The 13,201-nt window shown below is 37.6% G+C and overlaps 1 protein-coding gene across 1 annotated transcript in view; it reads right to left on the bottom strand.

Moving 5' to 3' along the window:
* The window catches only part of ube2j1 (ubiquitin-conjugating enzyme E2, J1), a 48,817-nt gene extending 47,428 nt beyond the window's left edge, over positions 1 to 1,389 (bottom strand). The window contains exon 1 of the mRNA XM_067571614.1: positions 1,021 to 1,389. Within this exon, the coding sequence (XP_067427715.1) occupies positions 1,021 to 1,051 (31 nt within the window). The 5' untranslated portion in view covers positions 1,052 to 1,389. The remainder of the gene's footprint in view (positions 1 to 1,020) is intronic.
* Positions 1,390 to 13,201: the final 11,812 nt, after the last annotated feature.

A 13,201-nucleotide genomic window follows, 5' to 3' on the forward strand; every position in this document is an offset into this window, starting at 1 on the left:
TCTTTTCTTATTTAAAATATGAGTGTCCTGTCTAACAATGTACCAGCCACTGAGGCCCTTAACAAGTCTTGGTTACTTACATACTTCAGTGATTTGAATATTGTCTTATTTTAGCACAGTAATCCTACAATGCTAATATTGTTCAGTTTCAGTTTCAGCATTAACACAGGGCAACATTAAGGGATACTCTGCTACTACTAACAGATATGTACCTCACGGAAGACCATAACAGACAAAAGTTTTTACTTTTTATTGTATATAGCCTCAATATATAGACAGAATCTTCCACACATATCACCTTCTTGCATTATCACAATTTATATGGCTCACATTCATAATGCCTAAGTGAATGAAAACTTAACCTTGACAGTGTTGTTGCCATGTTTTATCCATTTAGTCACACGAGAACATCAGCTGTCTCATTTTAGATGAACTAAACACAGAAAAACAGTATGTTGCTTTGAAACATATGGAGTTTTGATACTGCTTTGACTCACTTGTTGCTAGAAAAATAACCCATCTACTGAATGAATATCCTTGCAAATGAACACTCACAGTACTTCGTTTCTGCTCCAACTGAAATACATCCTTGATAAGGCTATAGCTACACAAGCAGACGTGTCCTCAACTAAGCGCACCACGTACTCTTTACATGTAAACTAGTCTCTTTAAGCCCAAGACAAGAGCCATGCCAGTACTATTCCTGTAGAAATACTGTACAACGAATATCGACCGTTTTCTTCAGAATACTATACATATAGACATTTACATACAGAGTTCACAAGTGAGATAAGCCAGCGAACACAAACATGAGGAAGCACAGTCAAGTTACAAACTTAGTGTACGTCTAGTATCAGAAGAAATGTCGAAATGTCATTTTGAAGGAGAAAGTTCAATTGTGTGTTAAATAATTGAGGAATGTCAACAGTGAACTGAGGGTTTCAGCTGTGTTAGTCATCTCTAGCAAACTCGGTGAGAGCTACAGAACAACAGATAAATGACATTTACAAGTGAGCTTACCTGGACTCTTGAGGTTATATTTATTCTCCATATCTAGAGACGTCGAGCACTCTGTTTAATGATGAAGTGCTATTGAGTTTCTGTTGCTAACTCGCTAGCTAATTTAGCTCCCGGCTACCAATTTAACGTTAGCTTAACTCAGCAACCCGGCTAGCTTGGTTCGTTCCTCAAATATGAGCAGGACAGCTGAAACCGTGAATCGTCCACTCTCCCCGGTGCTCCGGAAAGAAGCTCAGATGGAGATGAAACTATTTATGGCCTGTTTCTCAAGTTATCTACTGTTTCGGTTTTCAAACTGTTTGTTAGACGCTAGATGTCGGCGTGACGTCGTTTGTGGAAACGTAAACAGGAAGTGATTGACTGACTGCTGACTGGCTGGTTGGTTTGTTTTCGTCTTCTGAGACGGCGCATGCGCATTATTGCAAAAAAACGTTTCCGCATTGGTCTGCTTCTTTTATATGCAATTTAAAATAATGAAAAACTGGTATTCAGCTGCTCAAATCTGAAAACAATGAAATAGGTTGAGTCTTAAAATGAATAATATTTATTTAATAATTCTTTGATTTACTCCAAATGTTGGTTTATATGGGAAATCTCTCAAAGGAATATCTGACATTGTAATCATAATGGGTAAATTATTCATATTCAAATAAATAATAAATAATACATTTAATGTCGACTGCACTTTTTGTTAATAGTGAAACTCAAATTGCTACAGTATTAAAGGACCAATGTGTAAGATTTAGTGGCATCTAGTGGAACAGACTTGGCAGAAATGGAATATAATATTTATAAGTATGTTTTTATTACTGTATAATCACCTGACAATAAGAATCATTGTGTTTTCATTACCTTAGAATGAGCCCTTTATATCTACAGAAGCTGGCTCTAGAGAGGGCCTTCACAAGTTTCGTGGGGAATGCTTGCCTCTATTGTTTGTCTCATGGTTGTTATATTGATTGATTGAATATAAGCTTTTTTGTTATGTTTATACAGAAGGTGTTGGGCCACCATGTGCAGCCAGAACAGCTTCTGTGCTCCTCTGTATTGATTCTACAGTCTCTGAACTCTACTGGAGGGATGAACACCATTCTTCCAAAAGATATTCCCTCATTTGGTGTTTTGATGATGGTGGTGGAGAGCGCTGTCTAACACGTCAGTCCAAAATCTCCCATAGGTGTTCAATTGAATTGAGATCTGGTGACTGTGAAGGCCATAGCATATGATTCACATCATTTTCATACTCATCAAATCATTCAGTGACCCCTCGTGTCCTGTGAATTGGGAACTGTCATCCTGGAAGAGACCACTCCCATCAGGATAGAAATGTTTCATCATAGGATAAAGATGATCACTCAGAACAACTTTGTATTGATTTGCAGTGATCCTTCCCCCTAGGAGGACAAGTGGACCATGCCATCTGGTTTGTGCACAGTGGGACCATCATTTGTTTTCCAACAGGACAATGACCCAAAAGCTTGTTGGAAAACTGTTGGAAAAGCAGGTGCAGGAAAGGGTCATTATTGTTTTTCTTGTTTTAATTTTGCTGGGGAGTATGCTAATAAGTTAATATTGTTTAATATGTGCAATATGTTAAGTGATTGATTTCAGAATTATGTCTTCAACAAGGCCTTAATGAACTTCTATAATTTAATTTTTTTGGCTGCTTCAATTGAAAAAATGTCACTAAAATTGCATAATATATATTATATACATTATAATACAATATATATATATGAGTTATATATATATATGTATATGGTTGTTTCCATAGCAGAAGACATGACACAGCACATTATTATCTCACAGACTTGGCCTTACCTGAGTGTGTAACTCTTATTAAATCCCCTTAATTTTGTCATCTACAAATCAAAAAGCATACTATTATATAAAATATATTTCATGTATTTTTAATTTAACAAAGCCTTCAAAGTGTCTTTAATGGTACTCTGTATACTGTCATCATGGTAAATATTAATAAAGTATTATCAACTCCTCTGATGTCCACAGGCTATATGTCTTATCTTCAACCTTTTCTTGTAATAGCAAAGATCCAAGGTGAGGTTTGCAGGACAGCACCATACAAAACAAAATATTGTATGTTGTATCTTATATTCAAATTTCAAATTGATGAGGGAAGTTGGTACCTAACCAGCAGTACCTATCTTCCCTGATAGATATTCCATGTCTCATTTGCTATTTAATGTTGCCTGCATGTTATTTTTACTAAGCCAAAGTGCAAACAGTAACAGTTGTTCTGCTCCATGTGGCTTTGACAGACTTGACACCGCCATGGTTGTTTTTAAACCTCTCCACTACTGCAAAATTTAAGCAAGTTAAACAGTTAAACACTCATCGAATTCTCTCCATTGATCCATCTTTATGTTTAGACCTGACTGCCGCCATCCTGTCGTCCTCTTCCTGCCACCAAACATTCTGTGAAGATCTGAATATGGGAAAAAAAACTCACTGTCTGTCTGCTTGTCTCTCTCACTTAATATTAATGCAAAAGTAATTCAAAGGCTGAAATGTCAAGCAAATGTCAGTTTCAGAGATGAAGCAATACACAGAAATCTGTGAGTCACAAAGCAGGCTATTTTATCGAGATTTCACAGAGATTTTACTGATGCTTTAAAAGCTTTATCGAGGTTAATATGACTTACTTTGATCTTGACCTGCTTATGACTTTGTCCTGCCAGTACAGATGAAGTTTGAACCACTTTATTAAAATCCAAATATATAAAGATTTGTTTAAACTCCTGCCAGCTTGACTAAATTATAGTTTCCACCTGGCAGGATTGATGAGCAACTACACAAGATACATTTCAGGTGTTGCCAGATGATAAACAATGTAAGAAAGCAGAAAAATATATTTAATTTCAATTGGCAATGTGAAATTAAAGGGGGTCATGCTCATTTCCAGCTCCATATTTTTGTTCTGGGACTCCACTAGAGTAGATTAGCATGTTTCACAGTTCAAAAAACTACTTGTTTATCTTATACGGGCCCTTTATGCAGCCCCTCAGTTCAGTTGAGGTTGCAGATTACAACCAACTGAATACCCCCTCCCCTTCCATGCATGTAGGAGAACCTACGGTGGCCACGAAACTTGTGAAAAACGGGAAAGGCCCTTTCTAGAGCCAATGTTTGGTTTGTCCATTCTGGGCTACTGTGGAAACACGGTGGTGCAACATGGCGGCCTCCATGGAAGGGGACCCACTCTCTATGTAGATATAAAAGGCTCATTCTAAGGTCACAACGATTCTTATCTTCAGGTGACTATACATTATGTTGCTTTTAGGATAGATTTTAAGATTTTATCAATTACTTGCAAAGCCCTGAGAGGCCTTGCTCCAAGTTATCTATCAGATCTCTTATTGCCCTATGCCCCCTCCTGCTCCCTGAGATCATCAGATGTGTCACTTCTTGTAGTTCCAAGATCCAGATTGATACATAATTATTATATATAAAATATACTTCCATTGTATCCAAAATGATATAGATGGATTAAATCGCACTAAAGGTGAGAAGAAAAATATGTTTTGATTTTGGGGTGAACTGTCCCTTTAAGTTCATTTTATCAGACTCCAACCTTTTTTCCAAGTTGTTTTTTTTTTTTTGTGAATTACTAGATGATTGTATTTCCTCAGTCCTAAAAAATATTCAAATAAATCAGTCTAAGAAGGAAAAGTTACTCTTTGCTGTTTTTTTAAAAAAAAAAATCCTGCAACACAAAGTAACAAAGACAGAAGAGACAAATAAAGACAAACAAAGAAATGATGTCACAGACAGACAGATGACAGCAACATCCAAACATCCATAAAACAAGGTCCATAGACAGCTGCTGGCAGCACCAACAGTCAGGTTGGTGTACAGGGGGTAACAGGACTATTGTCTGAACAGAACATCTGGGTTTGATTGGTCTCATTGGATCAGTATTGTTAAAGTTACATCAATCATTATCATTGTAACCATATTTGCATTGTTATTAAATTGGCTTTGAGCTGCTCTGAGACCCTCAGGAGGTTGCTAGCCCATCGCAGGTCCGATTCCTGTCAGAACCATCCTGCAAACCTCAGGACTGCTGGTTCATTAGGGACTGGCAGATATGTTCAAATGTAGCCAAATTAAAGTTAAAGTTTGGGGAGATATGGACACAAAGAAAGCAACACACCATCACATTTACCTGACGAAGACCATTTGTGGTCAGAATGTTGTTATGTCCACATTGAATAATAGAGGATTTAGGAACATTGAGCAGGTATTTTTTCATCTTTTTGAGCAGATACTTAGAATGTATGGATGTGCGTAAGCTTCTTGGTGATTGCCTTTGTGGAGATCCGGTCCTCCACACAGCCTTCAAGCCAGAGGTGCAGCCCCATCACTGTCCCTGGCTTGAAGATTATTCTATTTATCCATAAAAGGAGGGAGCTAATTGTTACTTGCCCATTGTCTGGTAGTATATTATATTGTCTTCTAAATTGCTGAAACAGCAGAAAAATCTAAAACTGCGATGCCACATTAACCATAGATGAGCCCTTGACTGCAAAACACTCTGCAGCATCATTTCAAATTAACTCCACTCAACGTCAGATCTCCAGATCACATTGCAAAACAACAAAGGGATGCTTGACCACTGGCTCATGCCGTACCACATCAAGTGCAGCCCAGTTCTTCTGCATGTGTGCCCACGCACTTCAAGCCTTGCAGTTGATTGCTCTAGTCATATACAGATGCCAGGGGCATTTGCGAAACACACTGCTGCAATGTCAAAACCCACAGAAGCCACTGACATGTCATATAGGCCAGTGACTTTGCCCTCAACAGCATGTTCTTGCTGCATCATGTGCATCCATGGAGCCAATGTTGGAGATGAAGGAGAAACTTGGTTCTTATCTGGTGCTCTGTGTTCCAGCCAAACAGTGTCCTGTATCATAAAGCAGGTACAATGCAACGGAACTGTAAGTGATTTCCTATTCTCTGTAATTGTTCAGTAATTGTTCAACACTAGTAGTATAATATATAAGCAATTCAGTTCCTTTATTCTCTGCAATGGAGTTTTCTGAGAATTGAATTGTAATGTATTCATGATATTACCCTGAAAAAGTCAAGATATTTTCAAAAGGAATCGTAATATCACAGTGTAAGAAACTCAAGTCATCCCACAATACAATGCACAAAGGAAATGGAAGAGCTTCTTAAAACTGCAAAAAAAGAATTATGAATGACAGCAGTTCCATGAAGATCAAGGAAAACAAAACTGTTTCATCAAATCTTTACACAAAAACATTTTGCTGTGTTGAGATCATCCTTAACTGTTGACAATTCTGTCTCATGAAAATTAGGTTTACATACTACTAATTATTTTTTTCCCAATTATTTTGTTGAAGAAATGTCATCACTGCCTGGATCATGTTCACAGACTATGTTTTTTTTCCATTGAAGGAAGTGCTGCATTTGTGTAACATAGATGTAATTTTTTGACATCTATGTTACACAAGACCATGATCTTTCACTTACCTTTACCAAGTCCTGCCAGTATTTAAACTAACCATAAAACAGATAACTAATGCTGTAGTTGCTATAAGTGGATGTTATAGGGGAAAAAATTAAATATGTTGGTAGTGAACATTTTACTGGCCAGTATCAACATTTTGGGACTTGCCAGAAAAGTAAATTAACAACATTTCCCCAGTATATTAATATTATCTGTGCAGCATTACATTTCCTCAGGAGCATATTTGCTGTTGCAAATTAGTTAGCACATAAACAGAATTTCTAGGAGACAGTGTTGCCTTGGGATCAGAATGTGTGACAAAATAATTTCCACTTACTAGCTTTTTTCCAGTCACATTTCACAGTCTTCATCAGCAAATGGAACTGACTCAAGTGTTATTATGTGACCTGAGCATGGAACACCCATCTCTTTTTTCACCAAACTGTACTGCTCAAACATCAACAGCTTAATGCAACATTATTAACATGAACCCACCTCCCTTGTCAGTGTGGAGGAGGATACAGAGAGGGAAGTGCAGCAGATCCAGCGAGTTATAAAAAGTGGATGATTAAAATCCCACCCTGACTTATGTTTTGGTCTCTACCTGAGAATTCCTGAGAAAAACATCTGGTTCTTTAGTTACTAAATGCTTGACTATGTTCACCAGCTAGTTTTTTAATATTGTCTGCCTTGTGTTTGGTGCTGGGCAGGTGGTGCACAGTGGGTTTATCAGAGCTTTTTCACCGAAAACAGCTGCCTGATGCTGCTGGAAACGACACTAATGAGAGCATTGAGAAAGCACTAAGCAGTAAAGTTGCAGGCCGGAAAATTAAAACAATGAGCTTAAAGATGCTGTAATGCTTCATAGAGCTGAGAAGAACTGCAGTTGGATGTGTCACTATGACTGATCCTTTTCACATTAAACTTTCTGTGCTCATTTGACTCACTGTTCTTATTGTTCTTATCTGATTAGTGCAGCTTTAAAGTCACAAGATCTCTTACCACACTTACCACAAACCATTTAACATCTTCAGATCTCTGCCGGTACAGTAAAGACAGGACCCCCCTGAGAGGAGGACAGGAGTGGTGTATGACATCATCATGTCACATATAACAGCTGTAGGGATGATTGCCTGTGAAACAGTGAGCACCCTGGACAAGAGACTGAATGAACACCAGAAACAGACAACTGTCTGTGAATATCAGACCATAACCACTCACAGCATCCACTGAGAAGAGGTCAAAGGTCATTGACCAGGAGACAAGGGTTATTGGTTTCATCCACCAGTTATCATGCATCTGAGGTTCAATTTTTAGGTTATATGATGACACTTGTGCCACCTACATTCACTAAGAAAGACTATGAGATACATTGAAAGCTCTGAAAAAACTAATAAGTGGAACATGAGTCGTGGTTATTTTGACATTCATTTTGTTCACTCTCTGTGAAGTTTAACTGGCTATGGCATTTCACATTTTATGGATGTATTGTATTTCCTGTTATATTAATTTCTGCAGAATAGTGTACTATGACAATATAGAACATAATGTATACACCAAAGCATTCTTGCTCAAGGACACTTCAGCAGGGCAGAGAATTATTAACCTCAAGTTTTAGTTTAGCCCTACTTGTGTGGAGGGCTGCAGTTCCTGTGCACCAGAGGAAATACATTCCTCTAAATGTCCATCACAAGAAACTTCCTGAGCTCAAAGCTCCATTTATCTAATCAGAAAATGCTTCTATGTGTTGTTAGGGAGTGCACGGACCAACAACGTATTCTGTCATTTAATTTGGAGGACGTGTTGGAGGCTTTCTATCGTGCATCATTTCTGTAATTTCATGCCAAATTAATGTCACATTAGAGCTGAAAAACCACAACATAAAGAAGTAAACTGCAAAATCTTGAGAAAATATGTACCAATCCTCAGCTGTTAAATTGATCTCTTTATTATCTCTGCTTTTCTAGACAGTGAAGAATGATGAAAAATATAGATGAAAAATGAGAGCCAACAATAATATGCATGTAAATAACCTGCACATTAGCATGCAGGGTCCAAAGTCACGCCGGTAGCTCCTTTTTTATTGTGTGAAGTGTGCAGATAAGTGTGCATGTTGGCACACACTCTCCCGTACATACATATTACCCAAGGGACTAAACACATCTTATCAATGTTGTGAACAAAATAATTAGATGATGGAACAAGGGAGAATAGGGAAATTGATATGGGAAGATTGGATCAGAGAAGCTTATTCAACAGTTGGTAGCAGTCTGTCTGTTTAAATTTCAAAGTCAAAAAGAACACACAGCAAGGTGCAAACCTGAGGAATCAACAATACAAGCCACTCTTCTCCCATAGTGTGTTCATGTCATGTTGGATGAAAAGTAGAGAGTTCATGTGATCTAACAACTCAAGGTGATTGTATGATTGCTGAGCTGGTTGTGTGAGGGTTTAAAAATACTCTTCATGGTCAATATAGAACCACATTTATGAAATCTGCATTTACAAGTTAGTAAGTACCTTATTTAAAGGACCAGTGTGTAGGATTAAGTGGTATCTAGAAGTGAGGTTGCAGATTGCCCCCCTCTCCCTCCCTTTTACAGTGTGTTGGAGAACCTACGGTGGCTGCAAAAAAAGCAAAGGCCCTCTCTAGAGCCAGTGTTTGGTTTGTCTGTTCTGGGCTACTGTAGAAACACGGCGTTGCAACTTGGCGGGCTCTGTAGAAGAGAACCCGCTCCCTCTGTAGATATAAAGGGCTCATTCTAAGCTAAACACAATGATTCTTAGTTTCAGGTTATTATACACTGATTACAACATGACTATTAGATTCCATTTCTGCCAAGTCTGTTCCACTAGATGCCACTAAATTCTACACACTGCACCTTTACGTTTGCTTTTTCAGGCACTTCCACATGTATTATACTGTGATTTTATGTGCCTCCTTGGAGACAGAAGTAATCCATAACAAGCTAACAAAGACATCTTATAATCTTGTTTTGAAGTGTTAACAAACTGTTGCAAACTTAGACATCCATCAACAAGAGTAACAATAGCATTCATGTGGAGTCATGTCTTGTGAATTCAAGTCCAATATGAATTTGGCTTTTAGGTCTCTTTCAATCTCCACCAACTGAGAAACATGTCTGCCTCTTTGGCTCTGGGATGTTTCTTCGCCAGCTGTTTAGCCAGCTGGCTAACTTTGTTATTTGATGCTGGGCAGTGAGTTTACACTTATATTTTGGAAATTAGATTGTTGAGATAGTCCCTCTAAAATCATAAATTGCAGTTTTTACATTCCTGCTTTTGTAAAGATGAAACAAGCGAAATACAAAATGTTAATTAGTGACCATCCACCTTTGTGGATGTATATTTGAACTTTTTGACAGAGCCAGCTGGATTTTCCTCCTGCTTCCAGTCTTTATATTAAACTGGAACTGACATCAATCATCTCATCTCTCTCACAGACAGAGATTCCTATAGGAACTTCATTAGCTTGGGTTTTTAATAATAGATTAATGGTGAATTAGTGTATCATGATCATCCAAAAGCTGTTTTAGAGACTCCATTCTGCCAAAAACCAAATTACATTTGATATACTGAATTTTTCAAATAAATATTGATATAGATATCCATCTTTAAAGCTCCATGCAGTAACAAGCATTTGCACATGAAGATTTCGGTTAGAGCAACAGGGAAAAAATTCACACCTTATAGTAAATGTTACAGTCAATCAAACTTTCTTTTAGTTACTTGGCTCATCCTTCAGTTTCCTTCCATCACATTCACAGTGAAAATTTCTCTCTTTCTCTTCGCTCTGACAGCTTATATTCTTCAAAATTATGAACATCAACTTAAACTGCTCCTCATAGTCTGCGATAATGAGTTCGCACCTGAAACACATTCAAAAATGATGGCATTCGATTTTGACACGTTTGGGTCATATGATCAACTGACAGTTGGTGTGTGTATAGATTAACCTCTAATGAAGGGAGACAGAGAAAAAAAAGCTTTATGTAATGTCATGAGGTTGGCTCTCCATCAAGTGCAGCAATCTTCCACCCACCAAATCCAGATTAATTCTGCTTGTGTGTGTGTGTGTGTGTGTGTGTGTGTGTGTGTGTGTGTGTGTGTGTGTGTGTGTGTGTGTGTGTGTGTGTGACAGGGGTAAATCTGTCAGTTGCTAAGAGAAACTGGCAGACAGTGTATGATATTTATTCATCAGTGCGATGGGATTTACTGTACAGATCTTGACTTGAAGCTGACAAGCACAGCACATTCTGAGAGATGAGTATTTATTACTACAATGTCTTTGATTGCTTTAGAAATGACACTTTACATGGCATGATTTGCTCATTAAAAATGCATGTTTTACCCCTCAAGATGGCAGAGTTTCACCTAATATTATGAATATTATGACTCTGCTGCCCTCTATGGTTAAATTGTTAAAATGCACAGGGACAAACTTTTTATCAGACATCATATGTGCAGAAACCGTAATCCAGCAAAACAGAACAGGTGCTCCATTTCCAGCCAGTGTTTGTATGCTTGAGGTAGCAGACAAAAATAATGTGGAAAAAAAAGAAATTAAAAAATAAATAGTAAAATGAAATTACAAATCAACTTTGTTACATAAGGCTCTCTAGTTTTCTAGCTGTGCAGTATTTCTAGGTGTCCATGTATGACTGTAGGTAAGACATGAGGACTGATATATATGGAATTTTGCTATTAAAAAATAGGATTAATGACATATATCATTGTAAAGGCCAAATAATATATACATAACTTTGAGTTGAGAATCTAATTTTCTGTTGATAAAGCAGGTAGGAGGTGTATCATCCTCACACAGGTCTTCCTGTAGGGTCAAACAATCATACGAAGACAAGTGAATACTATAAGTACAAGGTTCAGTCACACGTGAGAATGTTCACAGCCACATCTGGCTCCCTCATCACTCCTGTAATCTATCAATAAATTAACTCTGTGACACAGGAAACAGAAGTTAAAATATATATAGTATATGGATTTTGTCAAAACAACAACCTCTCCCCACAGAAGGTTTGACTGACACAGACCCATAATAAATGAGTCACAGTTTCATCTGTGTGTCAACATTTAACCCACTTAATTACTGACCTACAATTACACTTAAGTCACATGAGAACAACTGAATCATCTCCATGACAACTGAGCAAACTCAATCCACTGATGAAAGCCACGACTGGCTGAAAGCTCTGGAAACAAAAACAAGTGAGAGGAGCTTATGATAGAACATTTCTGTCAAACTGATATTTGTAAGGACAACAATGAACTTTCATTCCACATTAAACCTATGAAATATTTTAAATAACTGAATAAACCGGTGCACTATTGTATTTTCAGATTTTGTATTTGCACGTAGAAAAGGTCTGTATGCAGTGCCTTTCTAGTCTTATTGACCATACACTGATGGCAGAGGCTGCCATGCAAGGTGTCAACCTGCTCATCAGGAGTGCCCCACAATGTTTCTATAGTCACCCATTCACACACTCACACACCAACAGTGCATTCACTATCTCGCCCAAGGACACTTTTACATGCAGACTGGAGGAGCCGGGGATCGAACCACCAACCTTCTGATTGATGGACAACTTGTTCTACCTCTGAGTCACAGCCACCCTAATATCAGTAATATTTCCTTATACATCAATTACTATTTTAATAAGAGCTCTACATTGCACATATATATATCTCTGGTAGTGTAGGTTGAGGTGAAATCTTTACTTACAGATAACAGCAGTATTTAAAAGACAGTTGCACAATTTCATTTGCACAATTTCCAGGAATGTTATATTGAACAGGAGCAGACGATATTCAGTGACATGTCTATTCTGATGACATCACAGCTGTCACACATGTTTGTAAAATCCTTGTTTACTATGTCATGTATAAAATTTGAGTTGCTTGAAATATTAACGATTCAAGAATATGATCTGGTAAGTATCTGTTTCTTCTTGCTTTAATATATTTTATGTGTTGCTAGTTAGCTTTTCTGTAACTCTTTTCTTTTATTGTTGTGATAACTCTTTATGTGCATTTTCCACCTGCAATGCCGCTTTTTCCTCAGTAATTCTCTCAGTAATGACCAGCAGGCGGTGCTACAACACTATTGCACAAAGGCCTGTGCTACGTTTGTTTCTGGTGCAGTAAAAGCTAACAAAAGTTTTATGATGCTTTATTAAAATTTTCTACATCATTATGATGCATTGTTAGAAACACAAGGCCCAGTTTTGAGAAAAGGTGACAATAACACTAGAACTGTACTGTTCAGAATGCAAAACAGCAAATGTATGCTCAGAATAGGAAAACAGAAAAAGGAAAACAACTTTCACACTTGCATAATCATAATAATTTGGAGACGGTAAACAAAAAACAGCAGTATCTTTACTACTCTATAATACTACTGTCATTTACATCAGGCCAGGAATTTCATTTATTTCATCTATATAAATCCAACCTGGGTGTGACTGCAATGATGTCATCACAGGCCAAGTCCTCATCCTCAGTGAGTGTGACCTGGACATGAGATTTATGTTGCAAGTTTTCCAGCCACATTCTGAAAAAATTCCTCCCTTTCACTGAGGAACAGTGAGTATGGTAGAAGATGCTGACACAGCAGAAACAGAGATCTCTTCATTAGGAAAAGCT

This window comes from Thunnus thynnus, chromosome 18 (assembly GCF_963924715.1).
Source record: "Thunnus thynnus chromosome 18, fThuThy2.1, whole genome shotgun sequence".
Taxonomy (NCBI): Eukaryota; Metazoa; Chordata; class Actinopteri; order Scombriformes; family Scombridae; genus Thunnus; species Thunnus thynnus.